The sequence below is a fragment of the Salvia miltiorrhiza genome, chromosome 8, assembly GCF_028751815.1.
Source record: "Salvia miltiorrhiza cultivar Shanhuang (shh) chromosome 8, IMPLAD_Smil_shh, whole genome shotgun sequence".
Classification (NCBI taxonomy): domain Eukaryota; kingdom Viridiplantae; phylum Streptophyta; class Magnoliopsida; order Lamiales; family Lamiaceae; genus Salvia; species Salvia miltiorrhiza.
In genome coordinates this window covers 32819778-32844773 of record NC_080394.1, presented here as the reverse complement: position 1 = coordinate 32844773, position 24996 = coordinate 32819778, and the positions used below count along the sequence as shown (strand labels likewise).

Sequence of the window (24996 nt, the reverse complement as noted above, 5' to 3'; positions counted from 1 at the left end):
TCTCTCCAAAATTTGGAGATAGAAACCAGTCGCCTAATAGGCGATCTCAAGTGGAACAATCGAGTCCTCATATCCAACCTACGACGAGGAGGAGATATCGAGCTTATTCGCGAAATTATCGCGAGTATCCAATTCTATCATGAGAATCTCATGAGAATGGCCGCAGCCAGAACGGCCATTGAACGAAACAGAGACGAGGCCTATTGGTCGCACGATTGATGGAACCAAAAAACAAGGCGGGAGTAGCTTATCCAAGCTACCATAAGATCGAGCCAGATTCTTCCGAAAATGTCAACCTACGGGAGATTCAAAAGACGGTGGAGTATTACGGCAACAAGCTGTATGAGCTACCGATGGAGATGAGCAAAATATCACTCAAACAAGAGGAAATACTAACCCTCTTGGGTGATATCCAGAAAAGATTGGAGGAGATCGAAAGGAGAAAACCATGTTCCGGGAAAATTCGGAACCAATGGTCTAAAGACCCAACGAATCCATCCATATTTGATGCAACACCCAAAGAGTTGCAGCCGAAGGACATAATCTGAATCATGAAAGGCAAATATCATGAATAGCCTTGACAGAATCGGATTAGAAGATCTACAGGAGTTAGCAGAATCTTTTGCTAACCTCAATATGGTTGATCTAAAGATGAACCAAGGAGATGAGGTTCCCAAAACCGAGCCTCACGGAGAAGAATCGTCAAAAAAGGGGTCAGCCCAAGACGATGCAAGCCAGTTCCAAAGAACCAGGCGACGGAGGCCTCAGATACAGGATACTCCTGTAGGAAAGGTCACACTAGAACCAATCCATCCATACGGATTGATTCTCAACCTTGACGAAGCCAGTTTCATAGAATGGGAGGGACTCATTGACGAATGGGCTTCATCATTAAAAGTCGTGGTCGCCACAATTGATTACGACAAAAAGGAATTTACCAGAGTCTTTGAAGCTAGCTTAGCAGGCATGGCAAAACAATACTGGGAAAAACTTGAAGTTATGACCAGGGAGGAGTTGTTTAGTAGCACGTCCTTATATGACATCATTAAGGAAACTACTAAACAAATTAAAATCCATTTCTTGGGAATGGGTTTTTTCGAAGGATCCGCAGAGGAGAAGCGCAAGAAATATCAACAGGCACTTTACAATCTAAGGTTGATGGTGCTAGAGCCAAAAGCTCTCGATGAATTTCTGCGTCTGTACACCCTATATGTCCATATGGGGGAGGTGGAAGATCAGAAGGCCATGGACCTCTTCTTTCCAAAGTTTCCAAGTCCATGGAGGGAAATGCTCATAAATGAGTATGTTTCACCAGGAGGATATCCACTTGACAGTGCTTCGAGGAGGATGTCTTATGTTCACAATAAGCTGTCCGAATGGTGCCAGAAGGCAGCGGACCAAAGGAATCTCAAAAGATTGAGGAGACTCAACAAGAAATCCCCATTGATGTGCGACAACATTGATCTTCCAACAGAGATTGGTGCTGAGTTGCTGTATCAAAGGAGGAGCCGAAAGAAACATAAGTACCAACCCTATGAAAGAAAGTCCAGAAGGAGTTCTTGGAAGCCAAGAACGATGTGGACCAGACAGAAGGCACGCTCCTACAAATCAGGCCAACGGAGCGGACCATCAAGGAACCGTTTCTCTTCTCAAAAGAGAACCCCGGTGAGGAAAACTTTCAGGCGTACTCAAGCCAAAACAAATGAAAGTTTTAAAGATTGCAACTGCTGGACATGCGGTGCAAAAGGGCATATATCTACTAATTGCCCAGACAACGAGAAAAAGATGATAAGGAGATTCGAATCCACACCGGATATCGAAGACGCCATCTATCATCAGGAATTGATACCCGTGTATCAGTTCGAAGATATATCCTCTGATGAGAGTATATATGAGCAGGAAGAAGTCTTTAGTTCTGAAGATTCGGAAAGGACTGATGGATCAACCGGAGATGAGTCAGACTAAAGAAGAGAACGAGGTTCACCACACCCAGAAAGAGGATCAGAATGGATTCACTAGCCATTTTCTGATTCCACAGGAAGAAGTGGTGAAGAAGCTCGTGAAAAAACTCAAGAAGGAAACCGAAGAGGTACAAACATACCAAGGGTTTTCTAATGGGAGACTGAATCGAGTTTTTCATAGCTTGATTCCAACCAAAAGGAAGCATCATGTCTATTTTGGCGTCACAAGCCAAGAAATGGCGCTTCCCATTGAGATCACAAGTAATCAGGTGGAAATCCAGCTGGTTCCAGCTGAAGATATTAAGCAGGATCTCAAGAAAATGAAGCCAGAAGTCGCAAGTACGATGAAATGGATTCATATTGGAGCAATTCAGTTGGTAATCAAATCCTCCCTTTTCCCGGGGACAGACCAACCGATTGATGTTGCACTTTGCGATAAAAGAGTCAGAGATGCCAGAAATTCAATTCTTGGAGCTTTTTCAGGCAATCTCTATGCCAAGAAGATTATAACCGAGTTCTATCCACAAATCGCTTATAATCTGCAAGATTCATCCTTCAGCCGAGCCCTGACTCTTTATCAGGACTACAAGAAGAAGGAGTAAATGACGAACGGAAATAGGCCATACTCATTGACTTATCAAGTCTCGTATGCCTTATCAAATTCTCATCACACGGAATTATTTCTGGGAAAAGAATATATTGAAATTCCAGAAATATTTAAGGCGGTTGCCAAGGCAGTCAGTCAAGACCGAGTGGAGATTCCTCAGATCGGAGAAATCGACATCGATATTGGAGACAAGCCGGTGCTTAGCCATACTCAGAGTCTCAGACTAGGAGCACCAAGGCTATCATTCCAAGGAAATAGGCTAACTTCAGGGCCTATAACAAGGAGTTTCTCTCAATCATATGAGAGAAGGACGATCCAGGAAACACCAGCTCAGGACATGAGAATCAAGCTCAAATGTCCCGAAGGATGGAGACAAGTTTCCACAAGATTTGATACAACAAGCAGTGAAAACCAGTTTCCTTGTAGTTCGTTGTATTATTTGGCAAATCCAGGTGACAACCGATACATCGGAACTCTGGAGGTTGGAGGTTTTGAAATTCAGACCGAAGGCCAAGCCGGACAAGAAGCAGACGTCCTGATTTTAGGACGAGATTTCCTTGACAAATATAAGCCATGGTCATGGAAATCAGGAAGAATGGAGATCACAATCGGGCGGCAACGATTGATGATCTAATGACAAGTCCATTCTCGATATACATCTCTGTAGGGATGTTATACGAGAAATACAAAGCAGAATATTTTGCTGCTTATGTGGATTCAGGAGCAGGAATCTGTACAGCAAAACGAGGAGTCTTTCCAGCAGAAATTGAAGAAGATCTACCTCGAATTGCAGGAAGGGATTTCTCCAAAAAGATTTTACTTCTATCAAAGGGAGTAAAACAGACGGAAATACTGATCGGCGGAGCAGGACAGACACCTTGGTACAAGGTCAAGACTCCACCAATTTATTTCCATGATACCGGAGCAGATATATTATTTGGAAATAATTTTCTGCAAAGCTTTAAGCGATACATACAAGACAATGAAGCCAGGAGGCTAGTGTTCACAACCAATTGTGATCACAAGATCATTGTGCAAAGGCTCAATGGAGCCTTTCATCGTTCAATGCCAATCAAGTTCCGCAGCAAGCGTGGTGATGATGGCAGACTCCGGAGACCCCAAATGAAGGATCAAAGGAGATTCAGAGAAGTTTTGCTCAAATGCAGAACTGAGGGATTCCCAAATCTCTCTGAGGAAGAAACTCAAATCCTCAAAATATCTCTGATATCACACAAAGATATCAAGGAAGAAGAACAGGTGTCCATTGCTGACGTCAAAAGGAGAATTCAGAGGTGTTACCATGAGAATCCTTTGGCATGGTGGGACAAGAACCAGCTCAGAGCAACCTTGAAAGTTAAAACTGGAAAGGAGCATGAGTTCGTAAGGTTCAGACCTATCCTGATGAACCCTCGAGATCAACAGGATATGAGGAGTATAATCAAGGAACACCTTGATTTAAAGCTGATCAAAGAAGGAAGATCACCCTACAGCAGTCCGGGATTTCTGGTGAGAAATCATGGGGAGATCAAGCGAGGAAAACCAAGACTGGTCATTAATTACAAAGGAATTAATGATATTCTTGAGTTTGACGGATATTTCATCCCGAGCAGAGAACACCTTATCAACTGCATCAGAAGTGCAAGGGTATTCTCAAAGTTCGATTGCAAATCAGGTTTCTACCAGATTCGCATGGAGGAAGGAAGTAAGAAGTTCACAGCCTTCTCAACTCCTCAAGGACATTATGTTTGGAATGTCATGCCAATGGGGCTAGCCAACGCGCCTCAGATATTCCAAAGGAAGATGGATAATCTTTTCAAAGATTATTCTTCGTTTATGTTTGTTTATATTGATGACATTCTCATTGCATCAAAGAACATTCATGAACATGTCAGGCATCTGGAGATCTTTGCGGATGTCTGTCAACAAGAAGGACTTGTACTGTCTGAAAAGAAGGCAGTCATAGCCACCCAGAAGATGGAGTTTCTGGGGATTGAGATCGATGAATCTGGAATTATTCTACAAGATCATATTGTGGAGAAGGTCCAGAATTTTCCGGAGGATCTCAAGGAGAAGAAGCAGCTCCAAAGTTTTCTCGGAGTTGTCAATTTTGCAGGGATGTTTATCAAAAACCTTGCAGAACACAGAAAGGTCTTCAGTCCACTACTGAAGAAAGATGTTTCATTCATATGGAAGGAGGAACATCGAGAGGGTATGAAGAAGTTGAAAGAGATTTGCAAAAATCTCCCGAAACTTTCAATACCACAAGACGAGGATGACTTGATCCTCTACACCGACGCGAGTGATTCATGGTGGGCAGCAGTGCTCACAAAGATCACCCCTTATGGAGAAGAACCTTGCAGATACTGTAGCGGTCTTTTCTCCAACGACGAGGCTGTGCGATGGCACATAAACGAGAAAGAGTTTTTTGCAGTCAGGAAGACGTTCAAAAAATGGCCGCTATTCTTACTTGCTAAAAAATTTGTTTTGAAAGTAGATAACACCAACGTTAAAGCTTTCTTAACTAAAAAGATTGAATCTAAACCTGAAAAGGCTAGATTGATTAGATGGCAAGCAGAATGCCAATATTATGATTATGACATTGTCGTTTTAAAATCTGATCAGAATGTTCTTGCAGATTTCCTTACAAGGGATGGAGCTCCCTGAAGTGGAGGCCATCGAGGCAATACAGGGGCAGCTCTTTGAAAGCCTAGAGCTGCTACAACAAGAGTGGCACAAGTGTGTGCTACATACCAAACAAGGAGGAAAGATACAAGCGGCTGATGAAGCTCAAGTATCTAACCAAATCGATGTATGTTTCATGAAGATGTTCAATCTTCAGGAAGCAACCAACAAGCCGCTCTTGCGCGCTGTCCGTGAAAATCGGGCTAAAGCAATGCTTTCCGTACAGGGCGGATTACCTGTAGCAGGGGATTCAAGTACCCCTAGCATAAGTCCTGAGACAATGGTTTCACAGCCAGACTCTCGAGGAAAAGATGTTGTTAAGGGGTCACACCCTGAATCAACATGTCAACCCTCCACCTCTGGGGTAAAAGAGGGAGAGATCAATCTTAGGCCCATGACAGGCCAAGTTAAGATTGATACTGACTTTATTGAAATTTCTCCTTCTTGGCAGATGTACCAGGACAGGTGGGAGAAACTTCTCACAAGGAAGGGCATTAATCCGGGAAATTGCCGGGTTGATGTTGCCGGAAAATATCCAAGGGTTTGGACGACTCCAGGAGCCAATCCAAACGATGTCAAGGAATGGTATGAGTTTGTGGCTCTGGCCTCAGTTTATACCACTGCCCCAGCCTTCACCGAAATAAAGGGTCTACCAAAATGGATCCAGAAAACGGTGTTCGACACATGGGAGAACAACGAGTCCCTCAAAAGGGGAGATGTTCTGGAATTGTACTGTTTCAGTGCAGCGCCAGAGCCGGTAGGAAAAGGAATCCGTGAAGCTTTCCACTTCATTAAGCTTCGGAGACCTGATACGGGAGCCCTTAACAGGATCAAAGTTCCCGATTTTCAGGCCGCAATCGTCTCAACATTCACGGAGGAACAAATCTCCACTAGACGAGCATGGGGTCTATGGGTCTGTCTCACAGAGATGGACAAAATGAAGTCCAGATTCAAGTTCTACCAAAGCTCGGATCTGGGAACGTTCCTAGTCAATACCATGACAGGAACAACAACTCCATTTGCCGAACAATCCTTCGAGAAGAAGCGGCAAATGTTGTGGGAAAACAAGATTGCGGGGAGCCAGGAGACTCGTCGCAAGTTTTGCAATATGGCTCATCTGAGCCATTGGAACGAGAGAGTCTGCGATCAATGCTCATCGCAGAAGGAGCCAGAATTCGGCAAAGGATTCTTTCCAAAGCCGGACAAAAAGAGGTTCCGGTCTGATGAACACGACAAGCATCAGACTCCAAAGGGAAGAACACCTTGGGCACCAAAAAAGTAAGGTGGCCGACAAAGCCAAGTGAATCATGTGATTCACAGCAAGGATCGCACCCACAAAAAGAAACGACAAAAGTGGGTGGAATGACAGGAGGACCACTCACCAAACGCTCCAAGACAAACGTGAGTGGAAAGGAAAAGCAGCCGGCCCCTACCAGCATTATCACAAGACGATAAAGCAAGGGTCCAGCACCATGTGATGCCACTAACAAGTGTCGGCAATCAAGGCCGACAAAAGAAGGTGGATGTCATATTCAAACAAGCTGGCCACAAGGATAGGATCCGAGGCCACCAACCGAGCAATTATAGAGGGGATCAAACCTCTATATAAACACAAGTGCTGGAGAGAAGAGATCATCAGAAAATTCACACCCATTTCACACAACACACATCTTCTCTCTTGAAAAATTATCTTTGTATTTTTAAATTCTAGTTTTTAAAGTTTTTTCGTTTTAGTTTTAGTTCCTTTTTATTTTATGTACACAAGTATTAGCTACTATGAGTAGCTAAACAAGTTTGTCTCCTCCCTTGGGGAGTTTTTATGAAATAAAATTAATTATTATATAATTCCTCTATAAACGCTTAGTTTTTGTCCAACTATTCCGGGTTGAGTAAAAATATTTTCTTTTCATTTTTCAACAAAAATATTTGGAGTCGAGACACAGTGAAGGAGGGAAACTGATTCCTGAAGGTGACCATTCGGCGAAAGCCGGAACACAGTGAAGGAAGAAGGTTGCAACCATCACTTGCGAGTGTGTGGTTGGACGAAGGCCGAGGAGGCAAGAAGTCCGTAAAACGCAATAAAAGCTCCTGAAGGTGACCAATCGACAAAAGGTATACTGTTGATTTATGATTTGAATTATTTCGAAGTGTTACGGAAGCATGTTGGGCCTGATTATTTGTTAAACTGTTTTAAAAATCATGATTAAGGGTATTTTGTCTTGGTTTTGTAATTGGTTGGGGTTATTCTGCAATTTTTATTATGTTGGGGATAGTTTAGAATTTTCAAAAAATGGTCATGGGAGAAACCAGAAGAATCATAAAGTTGGTGTATTATGGAGCAGAAACTAAAGATGATGTTAAATTCTAGAAAATTGGGAAAGTTAATGTATTTATTGGCCAATATCCCTATTCTCCACCAACAAAACTAGGGAACTATTGCAAAATTAATAAGACAGATACCATTTACTCTGGCATATTTTGACTTTATGGATACCAACACTACCAACGTTAAGTTTGAATCAATTTGTACTCCCTCGATCCCATTACAAGTCACTCAAAATTTTTTGACACAAAAATTAAGAAGAAGATATAAATATATTAAAAGTAATAGGGTCCATACCTTTTTAAATGGTTAAACTTTGTCATTTGTGGAACTAAGTCACTTATAATGAAACGGTCCAAAATAAAATACAAACCATTTTTAGTGGGATAAAAGGAGTAATTGTTTTAGATATATTCCGTCATGCATTACGTTTTCCGCGAGAAACATTTCAATCATGGTGACTGCCCATTTGTATTCGCTTTTGTGGCCTATTGTTCAACAAGTGACTGCAGAACGACATGCAAAAATATTCAAGTGTCCCTTTCGTATTGTAATGTAGTCGTATAGAAAAATTAATTCATCGAAACAAATCAAATAAATCCAGTATTGCAGTCCGAATAAATTCAGTATTGCAGTCAAAATCTTATAAACCGAATTATTTGTAAAGTTCAGGCATGTGTAGCAGGCTGAGCCCTAGCCCACAAATGATCAAGAAATTGATGAAAACTTGTGTGCGTGGAGCCATCTTCATCCAATGCACTGTGCATCACAGCGCTCATTTTCTTCATCTCATCCCTCAACCCATTCGAAGCTTCTGCACTCATCAATTGCTTGATCTTCGCTGCAACTTCTTTCCGATCAACTGATATCCCGTCGCAAAGGTTAATACCCACCTTCCAATCATCAACCACTAGTTTCCTGTTAGTTGGCTGATCTGCAAAAAACGGATAGCAGATCACCGGAACGCCGCACCATATAGTTTCTAGAATCGAGTTCCATCCACAGTGTGTCAGGAATCCTCCAATTGCAGGATTCGAGAGCACCGCATTCTGGTTGCACCACGAAACGATCAGCCCTTGATCCTTGCACATCTCATTCTCGAACCCGTCCGGCAAAACGTCTGCGCCGTTCCGAATCACCCAAACAAAGTGAACTCCGCTGAGGAGAAGCCCATTAGCTATCTCCTCAGCCAGTTGCTGGTTGCTCTGAGCAAGACTGCCGAATGAAACGTACAAAACAGAGCCACGAGGCTTCGAGTCAAGCCACTCCGCGCAATCTGCTTCGGCCCATAGGCTTTTCGGAACAGCAGTTTTGGTGGAATCGATGGTGAAGTTTAAAGGGCCGATTGCATAAGTTGGCTGCTTTTGGTTGATAGCTAAAACGGATTCGTGTTCGAGTTCGTTTACTGTGTTGATCAAGATGAAATCTGCGCGCTTCACCTGCTGAAATGCTTCCACCACAATCCTATTGGTGGTGCTTGTTTCGTCAAAATCGTGAAAATTGGACATCAAGTCCTTGGTCTTAATGGGCTGAATTCCTGGTATGATATCTACGATCACATTTTCCTCATCACCTGCTGATCAAGCAACAATAATAATTTTAACTGCTTAGGCTTTTAAATGAGCTAGGTAGCCAAGCAATATAGTAGACAAAGTAAGGACACATACCTTTTATTGGGAAATAGCCCTTCTCTCTGAGAAGATCCAAGTGATAGTCTATGGCAAACACTAGAGCCGGCTGTGTCCAAAAGGAGACGTTCAAGATGTTATATTTTTGAGCAATAGTTGCAGGCCAAGAATAGAACGTATCAGCAACCAAGAAATGCGCATCATCGGATTCCGACGGGATTATGTTTCCAAGTAGTTCATCCACACGTGATGGGAAATCGAGAAAAATGGCCTCCCAATGCTGCTTGAAGTTGTGTATCCTGTCGAAATCCAGCGGGAACCCATCACTAATGGTGGCGTAACGTATGTCCAGACCCGATTGGCGAGCTCCCAGGAAGGGATCGGCGTCCACAACACCGTCAGCGTTGGTTAGCATGTGGTGAACGTAGTCGGTGTGGACGAACGTGACTGCGCATCCATTTGAAGCAAGCTTCATAGCCAGATTGATGAAAGGGATGATATGCCCTTGGTAGCAGAAACCAATCATAATGGCATGTAGCTTTTTCGACCCCATTTTTTATTTTAAAATTTTGAGAATGTGAATATAGATACTATCGATCTAGTCTATATATATGTATATTGGTGATGGGTGGTGCAATATTGTTGTTTACAAAGAGCAACTCAGAAGACGGCATCGGCATCATTTCGAAAGTAGTGATAGAAACAGAAAGAAGAGACGACTGAAACCGACATAAATCATAGTTTTTTAAACTTGAATAACATCATAAATTTACATATGTATTGGAGAAATGCAAACATAACCGAATTTCATACCCAACCTAAACGCCAAAAGCTACTATTTACACAGTTTCATTTCAATTAAAGATCAAATGTTTAATTTCTTTTCTACATCATTTTAATCATACAAATCAAAAACTGAATCAACTGCCTAATTTAGGCCATTAGTTAATATTACTAGACAAGCTACAAATTGTTTGCTCACAAAGATTTACTGCTGTGGGCGCCCAAACATGACCTCTGGTTTGTTCTTGTACATCAAAAACCACCCCTGCTTTTTTCTTGATTTGGGCCTTTATGTCTTCCATAAACACCCTAAAATTTCTCTCAGAAGATCCATCACTAGTCAATGCATTCTCCAATTTTCTACTCACCTCCTTGATTGCATTCCTCAACTCCTCCGAAGATTTCCCGCTCATCAAATACTTGATCTTCTCCTCGACTTCATCCCGGGTGATGGAATTCCGATCACAAAGATTAATCCCGATCTTCCAGTCGTTAACGACCAATTTCCGATTAGTAAACTGATCAGTGAACAAAGGGAAACATATTAGAGGGACCCTACTCCATATGCTTTCCAACACCGAGTTCCATCCACAATGCGACAAAAACCCTCCAATGGCGGGATGCGAAATGACCTTAATCTGGCTGCACCATTGCACAATCAGCCCTCTGCCTTTCATAGCGTTCTCAAATCCAGTCGGCAAAAAATTAGCCTCGTCCGAGTTCACAATGTCGGGCCGGATCACCCACACGAAGTTGACACCACTAATCAAGAGCCCGCGGGCTATCTCCCAAATGTCTTGCTTGCTAGTAGTGTGAGCATGGCTGCCAAAGGACACGTATAGAACGGACCCATTGGGCTTGGTGTTGAGCCACGGGGTGCAGTCTGATTCGGACCACAGGCTCGTGGCCACTCCCTGGTTGGTGAAGCCAGAGACAATGGGGCCAATGGCGTAAGTGGGCTGCTTCCGGTGAAGGGCCGAGAGCGTGTTGAGTTCGAGTTCTTCAACCGTGTTGCAGATTATTACATCAGCCTTTTTAACATCCTCAAAAGCTCTGTAGATCACGCGATGCACCACGGTACATATATCATCGGCTTGGAGATAAGACATCAGGTCGGTTGGCTTCATTGCTCCGACGCCTGGTATGTAATCAATCATGTCTTTGCGTCTGTCTGAGAGAAATTGGAAATGCATTCGTTAGTTCCAGATATCCTTCATATACAAACTAATCGAAATTATTTAACTCTCATAAAACATAATGATTTCAACATGTTCCTTCCCCTAAATCTGATGCATTTGCCATGATCATGATTTATGTTAGTTTCAAGTTTGTTGACATTTCACCTTCCAAATTGAACTATCGTATTCTTTCTAGTAATCATTCAGCACTGTAATTCCAACAATAGCATGGCCAATTAGATGTCAAATAGCATGATTTAGTGGCAAAGTGATGGGACAATACTGTTTGGCCTTAACCTGAAAACCTAATAAATTGAATAGAAATCGAAAATTACCTTGGGAGCCGAAGTGGCCATTTTTTTTAAGGAGATCTAGGTGATAATAGAGGGACAGAACGAGCGCAGGTTCCGTCCAGAACGAAACGCAGACTAAATTATACTTGCGCGCAATATCGGACGCCCAAACGTAGAACGTGTCGGCGATCAAGCACGTGACCGGCGGGTCGGAGTCGGCCAGACTCCCCAAGAGATCGTCGACGTGCGCCGAGAAGACGTGAATCAGCCCCTCCACGAACTGGTCGTGGTTGAGCGAGCGGTCGAAGCCGAGCGGGAAGCCGTCGGAGACGGTGGCGTAGCGAATGTCGAGGCCGGAATCGCGCGCGCAGGAGAATATATCTGCGCGACTAGCGCCGGTCTGCGCGCGGGAAATGCGGCGGTGGACGGATTGGGTATTGATGAAGGTGATTGTGAAGCCGTGGGAGGCGAGCTTGACGGCGAGGGAGACGAAGGGGTTAATGTGGCCTTGGTAGGGGTAGGGGATCATGATGGCGTGAGGGCGCCGCGCCTGATTGCCCGCCATTGTTGTGTGTGTGTGTTTCCGGGCAGTCGGCGGAAAATGTTGGATTTGAAGCGAAAGGTGAGAGAAAGGGAAATGTGTTACGTGAGGGAAAGACGTCTGCGTCCCACATGTGCTCAAGAGGATGTAAAATAAGCTCCAAGTATTGGTTACTTTTTCACTCTTATTTCCAACATCCAATAATATGGCTGTGTTATTTTGGAGCGAACCATCTCGTATAATCATTAAATCATGTTCCCTAAATATAATCATTTACACCATTCAAACTTTAATTAATTAATTAATTAATTGATCTCCAAGGGGCATCAAGCGGTGCACCTTCTGTCTGTGAACAGCGAGGTCCTGGATTCAAACCACACTGCTCCTCCACACCAACTCCCTCAAGTCAAAAAAGAAATTGGTCTATCCCTGGCCATCACATTTGTTGACAATATATTAATGATGGGAGAATATGTAAGTAAGGGAATAACCCTAGACTTCATATAAAGCGGTTCCTTAATTATTGCTCTAATATTTACTTCTTCTTTTTTTGAGGAAATTGCTCTAATATTTATTCGGAGGTGTAACGTGCAAAATTTATTTTTTTATATATGGAATCATATCAGTTACAGAGTTTTTATTTTATTACATTTTCTTTTATCATTCTTTTCCATAAAAACCCATTTCTTTGTGTGAGCAAATCCCACCAATTCCAAAAGTGGTACGTGGGTCACCACGAGAGTTTGTCTTTTTGAGGGGCTACCACGAGAAAATAGATAAATAAAAGTGCAGAGGAAAAGCTCGAGTGGGATTGCCACTTGCACAAAAGATGATTTCTTCTTGTAATTTTACTGCAATATAAGCATACTTGCTATATTTTTATCAAATCTACTCCACAGATTCTTCTCTATCCGAGTGGAAACGTTTCAACTAAAACTCACAACATGATATACACAAACACAGATGAATAAAAAATAACACAAATAAATTAAAACCAGTTGACTAATATTTTTTGTTTAAATTCCATTAAAATTCGTTTTTCGCTAAAGTTAAATTCGTTAAAGTTAAATTCAATCGGAGAAACCAATCAAGGTGGAATCATTTCAATCAAGTTGGACGACATATAATTAAGTCATTTATTAATTCTCAAACAACGTAAATTCTAACAATATTAAAATTTGTTAACTAAAGAAGAATCTTACAACACTGTTCAATTTTATTAGAATAGAGCTAGTTTTATTAACAAACCTAATGTGGGCTTAAATGCAATTAATATATTTTTTAAATGAGGCCAAACAATTAACTTGATTTTGTATAAATGAGAAATCACATTCAACAGATAATTATTGAACTTTATTAGAGAGAATAAACAACAATTAAAGGTGTTATCCTTCCCAGAGAAATAAAAAACCAAAGAGCAGGATATGGAGAAGAATATTCCCTTATTGTTTCTTAAATTTTTTAAAAAATCTAATAGGGCCATATAATATAACAATAATGCACATGAATTGGGAGTGGAGCAGGAGCGTTCTTGAAAATTGGAAAGAGAAAAAAGGTTGTGCATATTTGATGAGGATGAACAAACAACAAAGTGAGCAATGAGGAGTGAGTTGGATGTAATGGGCCACCTTGAAAGGTGAAAATACAAATACAAATACAAATACAATATCGTTATCACTAGAGACCGACACAAGTCACAGTTATTAGGACTAGTGAAACATTCATCTTTCTCGGGGAAGCTATGCTCTTTTGTTTACTAAAGCTAATATAACGACTTTAGACTTTACATCCCCACACACACCCACACACCAACCTTTTTTTTTGTCACACGAATCACGCTTTAGAGACTCAATATTTTCCCTATGTACAGTTAGGGCTTGTTTGGTTTTGTGTAAGGGATTAGTCAGTATAGTTAATAAACTAGATTGTTAGTATGGATAAATATGTGTTATTAATATCGGTTGGTTGTTTGTAATTATAGTTAATTAATCATGATTTTTATTTGGTATCTATATTTCTAGGTTAGATAAGCTTAAAAATGAACACAATTGTAGGGCCGTATTAATTATCCTGCGTAATCCGAATGGGGAGACGGTATTAATTATCCTGCATAATCCGGATTTTTAGCTCAGGGCATTCACATATCGCAGGGCCGTCCGCATAAGTGTTATAGAATACCAAACTCTTTACTACTCTGTATTAATTTAACTAATATGATGTAAAACCCAAAACCAAACACGCCGGTGGTGGTGGTCTAATTGTGAATTGTGTAGTTAGAAATATATATATATATAGGGGCGCGCTCCAGTGAGACCCCTTATTTTTCGTGTAACATGAGTACAATGAATAAGACATATAATACTAATGAACAAAACGTATATCTAATGAACAAGATGTATATACTGATGAAAAATAAAATTTTAAAAATCCGTAATGAATAAGACATATATACTGATGAACATGGCCGTATATACTGATGAACAATGCAGTATATACTGATGAATAACAAAATTTAAAATATTCTGCTTCATTCAGGATTCGAACCCTGCGAAAAAAAATCACCCTCCAGATACAATATCAGCCATAGGATTGATAAAATAAACGCACCAGATCGTGCCCTAGATCTCACTAAAATTAGGGGGTCTCATTGGAGCGGCCCTATATATATATATATATATATATATATATATATATATATATATAGGAATGGGATCATATAGATCCCAATGCTTATAATAGATCCCTAGATCCAAATCTTGACCACACATTTATGACATGTGGCGCATCAAGATGGTGACACGTGGCAAGGAGCTTCCAAGCATTCCAAGGCAAAATCTGGAGGGGTAAAATTGGAATGTAATTTTCGGATTTAATAATTAAAAAAAATATATTTTTTTTTAGATTTTCTCAAAATAGATATATTTTAGATGCATATAGTTTCACACAAAAATGCATAAAGTTTTCACATGAAATGCATAACTTTGAACAGAAAAATGCATTTAATTTTTCCAGTTTTGGTATTTTCACCACCCCACCCCATACCACCCCCCAATCCAGCCCACACCACCCCCCAACCCTCCCCATTACCACCCCCCAAAAATAGGCATGTTTCACATGCATATAAAATCAAACAAAAATGCATAAAGTTTTCACATAAAATTGCATTAAATTATACAAAAAATGCATTTCATTTTAATAAATCTGGTAGTTTCGCCACCCCACCCCCACCCCACCCCCACCCTACAAAAAATGCATTTCATTATATGAAAGTTCATGCATTCTCGTATGAAACTTTATGCATCTAAAATATACATATTTTGAGAAAATCTATTTTTTTTTTAATTTCGAAAATTACATTCCAATTTTACCCCTCTCCAGATTTTGCCTTGAAATGCCTTGCCACGTGTCACCATCTTGATGCGCCACATGTCATAAATGTGTGGTCTAGATTTGGATCTACGGATCTATTATAAGCATAGGGATCCACCGGAACCCAACCCTATATATATATATATATATATATATATATATATATATATATATATATAGGGTTGAGTTCAATAGAGAATTATCTTTTTATTCATTTTACGAACAGATCAACATAAATAATGAACAGTCGTATTTAGTAAAAATAAAGAAAAACTTGCTACCAGCAGGATTCGAACCCTTGGCAAATTATTGTTCATATAGTACATTGATCTGTTCATTAAAATTATAGATCTGTTCGTTTTTATTTTACGAATTCTCTATTCTCCACGATATTTAGCTTCTCTGTTGAACCCTTCTCTCTCTCTCTCTCTATATATATATATATATATATGTTTGGGCTAGGTAGTGTATAAAATAGGAATATATCCTAACCATTAAATTCTAGAATCTGACGGTCAAGATCTGATTATATATTTGTATCTCATTCAAATTAAAAATACTACTGATTCATCCATATAAATCGACGATGGGCATAATTGTCATAAAGATTATGACTGCATATCTTCAACAAACACAGCCTCGATAATAGCGTTCAGTTTAAATGGAAATAATAAATCCCGAAATGATTGCAAAGGAGAATTGGCGACATCGAAATGATTCTGAATTCATAGTGATCAAATCCTTATTCAAAGAAATTAAAAAAATCGAATCAAATCCCATCATATTAAACACCATCAAGGATTTAGTCAAAAGGGTATGAACAAGAGACGGTTTGGTTAAGTCTCTTCTTTTTCTTCTTCTTCTTCTTTTTTTCCGTACTCGCCATCTTCTCATCTCTCTGCTGTGGAATTGAAGTTTCTTCTCTATGTTGGCTATTGGTTGTGTATAAACTGAATTTACTGATCATATGTGAATTATTATAATTATTGAACTGAATCGTAGTTGAAATTGTATGAACTGTATTTCTTAATGTTTGTGTATGAATTTTGTTTCTGAATATGTGAAATAAAGCAATTATGAAATTGAACTGAATTTAATTTATTCAAGGATGCTGATAATAATTTTTAAGTTTTGTATGAATTGTGTTTTCTGAGGATGTGCCTTTACTAAATTTTGAAACTGAACTGATTTTTAAACTTATAAGGAATCTTATAAACTTTTAAAACATGTTCGAAACTTAAATGGATTTTTAAACTTATAATCTACTTGATCTCCCAATTCAGGATCTACTAGGGAAGATGAACTATTGGTTGATGGATAGTTATAATGCCCGAAGGTCTGAGATTATTCTGCCTTGATGGATAGTTATAATGCACGAATGAAAAGGATCAGTTACACCGTGATGAATTTCATCCTCTGCAAAAGAAAGAGATTGCAGATTAGAAAAATAGGTTATTTATATGCATTGCCAGTTTCACAATCTGTCATGAATTACATATTTATTATGTATGAATCACGTGATAATTTTTTGGGAATCATATTAGGTATTCTAAAATGAATGCATGAATCATTTAAGCCACTCCTTAATAAATTATCCAATTTCGACAATTCATACTGAATTCTAAATTAGTTCATGCACGCATATCGTGAACGAATACAACATCTTGCATGAATTGGAGAATGACATAAACAAAATCAATACAATTCGTACTAAATGTAAACACAGTTCATAAAACTCATGTATTGAACTGGGGACATATTTCATAAAACACGTGTATTACTAAGTATAAAATCATAGGGAACGTGGCTTGTATTAACATGAATTGAATAACAATTTAAACAAAACCTCAATCACTTTGAATTTTGGAGCAATCCAAGAAATCCTAATCGACAAAGTCATGGATACTAAATAAATATACATTTATGGCTACAACAGCAAACTGGTAATAGTGACATATTAGACGAATCCATATCGATCTTCAAGCGACGACAAAGTTTAAGGAATTTAGGGTTTTCTGCATTTTCAGAAGTTATGAGCTTTCGGGCTCTCTGCGTTTTTAAGATAATGCGCAAGAATCTGCTCTTTTTGGTTATGAAGAAATAAGATATGTTTTGATATGGAATTAATATGTTAATAACTAATCAAATCCTTGAAACCGTTAGTAGAAGGTTAAATTACGTGAATATCCTCCTATATATCCAGCGTGTATATTTTCTCTGCAATATAGGATGAAATCTGGCCACAAGATCTGTAAGAATCAAAGGATGAGATCTATTCCTATTTTATACAAAAATATATGTTTTTATTTTAGCCCAACTCATATATATATATATATATATATATATATATATATATATATATATATGAAGGGCTAAAATAAGAGCATTTCTTAAGATATAAAATAAGAATAATTTTCAGCCTTTAGATCATCAAAATCTACGGTTGATTCGTAATCCTGTTGGATGGATTTATGGTCATGAGTTCGAATCCCAAAGGTAGCAAAAAATTATTTTTCACAATTCATACCTTTATACAGCGAATTCATACGTGTTCTACATAAAATTCATACATTAAAAATTGCTCTTATTTCTTATTTTAAGATGTGCTCTCACAATTCATAGCAAAAATTACTCTTAATTTTATGTAGAACACGTATGAATTCGCTTTGTGAAAAATAAATTTTTGCTACCTTTGAGATTCGAAATCAGGACCATAAATTCATCCAACAGGATTACGAATCAACCGTAGATTTTGATGATCTAAGGGCTAAAAATGATTCTTATTTTATATCTTAAGAAATGCTTTTATTTTAGCCTTTCATATATATATATATATATATATATATATATATATATATATATATATATATATATAGGAGAGGGCTAAAATAAAAACACTTTTTAGCATATAAAATAGGATCCAACAACAACCCTTAGATCTATTTAATCTGATGGCTGAGAGTAATCCTAAATATAAGCTGTAAAGTTCATGGTTTATTAACATAGGACAAATCAGTAAATTCAACTTTTAACCAAACTGATTTTCCTTAATTACAGTGGTATCAATTATTATGTTTATTATTTCCATATACGATTAAATATTAAAGATTTCATAATCTTAAACCTACGCATTTTTTAGTCAACACTCTTCAAAATCATTTTATGATTGCAACAGATTTACTTAATATTTTTTGAATTCACATAGTATATGCACTAATGTTGCATGCTGAACAAAATTTTGTTTATTCAAATTCGTACGTCATTGTGTAGCAATTCGTATTACAACATTTTGTCGTTCTTTCCATATCTAATAAAATCTTTAAACTCTATCTCCTAACCTAAACTTCAACGAGCAGTATTTTTCTTTTACAGATTTGTATAGTGACGTATTGTATACACATAATCTCATGAACTATGCATAAATATATCACAAACTCATTATTTCCGTAAAACAATTCTCTTATCAATTACGCATATTTGAAATTCGTAATAGCATTACTTATAATTCGTGACTACATTAAAAACTTCCCAAGTTACAACATTACTTTCAGTTTGAACATAAATTAAATTCGCAAAGTATTAAATATAATTCGTAACAAAAGAACTTTCAATTCGTGAATAGAATGAAAATTTTCCATGAATTATAATAAAAGTAATAACTTCACACCTCTGAAATTCGTAACAACATTACTTATAATTCGTGACTACAATAATAATTTCCCAGAGTACATCATTACTTCCACTTCGAGCATAAATTAAATTCGGAAAGTATTAAATATAATTTGTAACAAAAGTGTCTTCAATTCGTGCATAGAATGAAAAATTTCCATGTTACATGAATTAGATTGTGTAAGTTATGAACCACACGCGGATAGTTTTTCTTGTTTTTTTTTTTTTTTTTTGTCTTTGCTCTTTGGGTTCCTTAGGTTTCTTTCGTTCTTTTAATAAAATTTTCATTTCATCTATTGTTCTGATTTATAGTTCTAGAGGCATTGAGTGTTTTTGGCATTTTTATGGCATGAAATAATATAGTCATTGATGACACACAAAAAATAATTTAAAATTCTGAATATTTTTCCTTTCAATTCATAGAAAAATAAATTAAAATTCGTAACAACTATTTAATTTATTTTATCCTACCATGTGTAAAAAATATTTTTTTCTAAAAAATCATTCGTGTATAATTTGTTGCACAATAAAGAATAATTCGTAATAACACGTGTTCCATAATTAGTAATAATGAATAATCTCATTATCTAATGAATCTCAAATCCTCTATATTATGGAATAATTTTCACCATTTGAATATCTATTGCACACAACTACCCAATCAATAATAAAATAACCTTCATTTATTCAGTAGGAATATAATATAAAACATCTAGATGCATCCTCAAAATAGGTATGAACGTAAGGCATAAAAATATCCACCAACTAATCATCTAAACTCTTCCTAAAACATTCATCCTCAAGTAGTGCAGCATCAACAAAGTTTATAAAACACGACATATCATCTCTATGCTTCACATAAAACCTCCACCATCTTTGCCAAATTTTCCAATGGCGACAGTCTCCTGACCTCGGGTAAAGGAATTGGTTCCATCAACACGCCATCGCCAAACCCACCAGAATTAATTCCCACTGTCTCTCTATCTCTAAGCTTCTTGTTGCTCCAGTTCCTAAAAAGTGGAAAATTCCTACGCACATTGCAATTTGCCCAATGAACCTTATCCATATAGAATATATGTCAATGACATGTAGAACCAAATTACAAATCTCAATATATCAAACTACGAATCAGACAGGTTACGAATTTCAGTAAATCATATTACAAATTAGATAGTAAGCATAAAGGACTACTTTATGTCAAATAGCAACCAAATAACACCTAAAATTAAATTTGACATTAAGCATAAAGTGACTACTTTTATGCATCAAACAGTAAGCATAAAAGGTTTACCTTATGTCAATTAGCAACCAAATAACACCTAAAATCTCATTACGAATGTCAATAAATCAGAACACAAATTAGACAAGTTACAAATCTTAATATATCAAAATATGTATCAGACAGTAAGCATAGAAGGACTACTTTATGTCAAATAGAAACCAAATGACACCAAAAAACACATTACGAATGCAAGTAAATCAGATTACGAATCAGACAGGCTACGAATCTTCGTGTTTCTCTTTTCCCTTTGATTTGTTGTTGGCTGCGAATAAAATTTTCCAAATCAAAAAATACACAACAAATAAACAAAAAAGTAGACAATACGAATCGTAACAAATAGAACTAAATTCGTAACAAAAATCCACTGTTACGAACCTCTAGTCCCATTCTTCGTCTTCCCCACATTTTATATGAAAATATATTATCATTTCATCTCCCTAATAATATATTCTACAACTGTAAACTTACAATTTGTAACCAAATAATAGTGATTTAAACTTATACAAATCTGTTCATCTACACTCATCTACACATCCCATGAACTCATTTATTCAAGTAAATCCAAATTCGCACAGTACCTATGATTAAGATAAACCTGCGCACATAAATCCAAAATGAAAAAAAATCGATTACTGGAATCAATCGAAAACTATACCCCCAAAACTCAAAAACCCAAATTTGGACCGCACACATAAAAAAATCAAAGCATAATAAAATCTTATGAAGACATAAAGACCCACAATCGTTTCAAGACAAGGGGGACATTCTAAAATTTGACTGATTCTTCACATAAGGAACCGATTATTCACAACAATCCAAGAAATTTAACACAGAGAGAGAGAGAGATTGCAGATGGGTTCCACTGTAAAACAAACCACGAATCTTCACCCACTTAAAAAAAAAAGAAAAAAACAAAGAAACAACCCACTGTAACGAACCTCAAGATCCACCCTTCGTTTTCGACATTTCGTCTCTTCAAAAACCCTAGATTCGCCGCCTTCTATATGCGCTGGGACTGAAAGCTTGTGGATGGTTAATATTTTCGTAACTATTAATTTGTTTATTCAAATCCCACTAAAAAGCATTTATAATATGGAACTTAAATCTTTCCATATCTACTGCCAAGAGAATCGGAAAAGATAGTAGGAGACGGAAGGTCAAGTTTTAAGTTTTACAATTATACCCTTATTTCTAATAACATTACGAATTATTAGTGTAAACACAAAGAATAATCAATCTTCTAAATCTAACATCTGGGCCGTTGATTTAAGTGTAATGGATGGATGGATTTCATCCATATTTTATACACTTAAGAGTGTTTTCATGGTAGCCTCACCATATATATATATATATATCACCATATATATATATATATATATATGGTGTGGTTCTAAAGAGAACTACATTATTTGTGATAACGGGAGAACCATCAAATCTAATGCATCCACTGTAAAAATTAATGCATCCGCTGTTAAAATTAATGCACTAAAATTTTTTTAAAAAAATGCTCCCTTCAGGATTCGAACCCAGGATCTGCATTTATCCAACAAGATGATGCATCCACCGTAGATCTTGATGATCGAATGGCTGAAAATGGTTCTCCGGTCTTCTTTTATTTATGGTTCTTTCTTGAACCTCTCCCTATATATATATATATATATATATATATATATATATATATATATATATATATATAGCCCCTATATATATATATATTGTGGTTCTAGAGAGAACTACATTATTTGTGAGAACGTGAGAGAACCATCAAATCTAATGTATCCACTGTAAAAATTAATGCATTTGCTGTTAAAATTAATGCATTCACAAAAATTAAAAAAATTGTGCCCTTCAGGATTCCCAAGATCTGCATTCATCCAATAAAATGATGCATCCACCGTAGATCTTGATGATTAAATGACTACCGCCATATTTTCTCTCTCAGACGTTTCTCTCTCTTCAATTCATTCATTATTCTCTCTTCATTTAACATAAATCCACGATTAGCTCTTCATTTAACATTGTTGAATTTCATTTTTAGATCAACGGATTTCAAAAATCAAAATAATTCCTATTATTTTTGCATCTAAATAAGTTATGATGTTAAAAGTAGAGACGGAATTCCAAATTTCACCACACCCTAATATCTGAAACTGCAAGCTTGATAAACGATTTTACCAAAATACAATCAGTGGCTATCAATACAGAATCGATGCACAAATTTAAAAAGCTCTAGAAGAATTGGGAGAGAATAGACAAGATGGAGAAGAAATCGAACAATACAGAGGAATATATTTTCTGCATAAGTTTCTAGTCATATAAAAGCACAAACCTCTTCTCTTCAATTTCGAAATATGAAAAATATATGGCTCATCCAAATAAATTCATCTCCAAAATCTTTAAATCCTACGTTTAATTGAAAGTCAAAAGCCTCCTGCCCCCACTACGAATCAGACTTCACTCCAAAATAACTGTGAGCCAAACACCTTTCTCCCATGAATTTTGATTTCTAAGACCATCTCTAATGGTACTCCAAACTCAAACCCAAAATGAGTTTGGGGCCATATTTTGAGCAGTGCCACATCAAGAAGAAATTCAGCAGCTATTCTTGAAGAAGAAAAAAATTAAATGGCGTGAAGAATACGGCTGTGTATTTTAGGTCTCCCCTTTATAGTTAGGATTTTTAAATCATGTTTTTGACTTTGACGTTTTGGGCTTTATATATTTGGGCTCAATTATTAATTTAAGTTTTGAAAATGAAATCTATTCAACTATACTGGTGGTCGAACACTACTAAAAAAATCGCTCATACATAACGGTAATTTTCTGTTATCTATGTATCAAAAAAAACGTCTTATATAGTAGTGTTATGTATGAGGGCGCTCATACATTACGGTAATATACCGTTACCTATTCTATGCATACATAACGGTAAATGAGGGTATACATAACACATTAATTACCGTTTTTTATGAATATAATACATAAGGGTAATTGTCTGTTATAAAATGTATTTTTTTCGATATGTATTCGATCTATACATAACGGTATTTTATATTTTACATAACGGTTAACTGCCGTTATCTTATGATAAAAAACATAACAGTTTTTCACCGTTATGAACCTTATTTTTTTCGTTATAAAATATATTTCTTACATACTATATTGTCATTATACACAATGCTTTTTGTATATTATATAATAGTTATTTTCGTTATGTATTCTCGAATGCAGAATTTTAACATATTTTATTATTATTATTATTACCTATTTTTATAATTTCTTAAATACAAATTATACAAAATATACAATAACTTCAAACATCAGTTAAACATCATACCATCCAAATAACTCCATCCATCCATAATAAAAAAAATACCAAATATATCCAAATAACTTAACAATCCAATACTTTACTAACTAAAGTAATGTATCTAAGTAGCTAGAGTAGTCATTTACAATTTTCAACGAAAAATGATACTCTGAAGCAGCTTTAAGTCAAAAGCAATCCATTCATCCAAACTTCCATCTGCCAAAACGCAGAATGAAATCTGAAAATCAAAGAAGATGATGTCTAACATTTCCTGCTATTACATAAGTTGTAGTAAGATAGACCAATTTATAACATAACATATGCTTCGGATCAGCACAGAGATGAAGCTAAGTATAAATAGCTAGAAAAGAAAAAACTAAGATCTTCAAACATTGTCAATGCTTTGCTGGTGGTTGTATAAGAAGTTAGACCAAAAAATTCTTAAATAAATTTGAGCAAGAAAAAATAGAAGTGTGAACAAACCTCCATCGTGTAGATGATGTGAGTTCTTCGGATTCCTTAAGCAAATAAAAAATACTAGATAAGCCTTTTATAATAGATACTGCAAACCAAAAACAGCACCATATCTTTTGTCATTAATAATCACCCTCGTAGCCTGATACATCATTGCATATCAACATGTAACAAATTCAAGACAATAACAGAAGAACAGAGCGGAACATTCAATTTATCTGGTCCCAAGTCCAATCCGCCTCCACATTTGCAGACTCTAATAGTGCTTTAAACTCATTTTTGGCCTCCTGAATAAGCAATTACCATAAATCCCTGTGTAATGGTAGTAATAGTTGACGAAGGAATATAAAGTAAGTACCTGCTTTGTAACATATATGACAGGTTCATCATCCATTGTTTTCTCTTCAACTAGTGCCACATTCATTTTTCCTGCAACAACAGTTTCTTTCTTCTCATCCTAAAAAGTAGGCGAAAAAAACATTATCAATGAGTATTTATTGCTAAATATTAAGTCTACCAACAAATTGTGTCTCTTATAAGTGGGGAGTCGAGATGAGGAAAATGGGGAAGTTGAGCGAAGTGGAAAGGAGCAAGAGGCTACTGGTGAGGCAGGGAGGAGTTGGGGTGTAAAAAAGTAAGAGAAGTATTTAACTGATTAAATTAGTAATGTCAACAACTATATAGCACTAGAGTATGAGAAACGGTTTGCAAATAAATGCCTTAATAAACTAGTCATACCTCTCCATCTGGGACTGAAGCCTTGGCCGATGGACTTGACCCCACTTGTGCTGAAGGATTTTCCAACCTGATCCTGAAAAATTATCAAGCAGCAACCAATAAGGCCTCTAAACAATCTGAACTGAGGTCAGTCAAATAACTTCAGACATTGGCATTAA

General features: G+C 37.0%; 2 protein-coding genes and 2 long non-coding RNA genes across 5 annotated transcripts; all 4 read right to left on the bottom strand.

Moving 5' to 3' along the window:
• Positions 1 to 8121: 8121 nt before the first annotated feature.
• LOC130997780 (UDP-glycosyltransferase 86A1-like) lies at positions 8122 to 9922 on the bottom strand. Of its 2 annotated transcripts, none has more exons than XM_057923204.1 (2): positions 9241 to 9922; positions 8122 to 9149 (listed from the first exon to the last, which is right to left on the bottom strand). In XM_057923204.1, the coding sequence occupies exons 1-2, from the start codon at positions 9752 to 9754 to the stop codon at positions 8242 to 8244; spliced, it is 1422 nt and encodes a 473-aa protein (XP_057779187.1). In that variant the 5' UTR covers positions 9755 to 9922; the 3' UTR covers positions 8122 to 8241. The 2 variants fall into 2 exon arrangements, with proteins under 2 accessions (XP_057779187.1, XP_057779188.1); XM_057923205.1 differs by having other exon boundaries at positions 8122 to 9146.
• Positions 9923 to 10034: 112 nt separating this feature from the next.
• Positions 10035 to 12215, bottom strand: LOC130997779 (UDP-glycosyltransferase 86A1-like). The gene is made up of 2 exons (XM_057923203.1): positions 11498 to 12215; positions 10035 to 11155 (listed from the first exon to the last, which is right to left on the bottom strand). The coding sequence occupies exons 1-2, from the start codon at positions 12018 to 12020 to the stop codon at positions 10143 to 10145; spliced, it is 1536 nt and encodes a 511-aa protein (XP_057779186.1). The 5' UTR covers positions 12021 to 12215; the 3' UTR covers positions 10035 to 10142.
• Positions 12216 to 19699: 7484 nt separating this feature from the next.
• Positions 19700 to 22020, bottom strand: LOC130997778 (uncharacterized). Its single transcript, XR_009093184.1, has 2 exons — positions 21255 to 22020; positions 19700 to 20091 (listed from the first exon to the last, which is right to left on the bottom strand). It is a non-coding gene; the product is annotated as an uncharacterized LOC130997778 (long non-coding RNA).
• Positions 22021 to 23703: 1683 nt separating this feature from the next.
• LOC130997777 (uncharacterized) lies at positions 23704 to 24733 on the bottom strand. Its single transcript, XR_009093183.1, has 2 exons — positions 24459 to 24733; positions 23704 to 24387 (listed from the first exon to the last, which is right to left on the bottom strand). It is a non-coding gene; the product is annotated as an uncharacterized LOC130997777 (long non-coding RNA).
• Between the last annotated feature and the right edge of the window lie 263 nt (positions 24734 to 24996).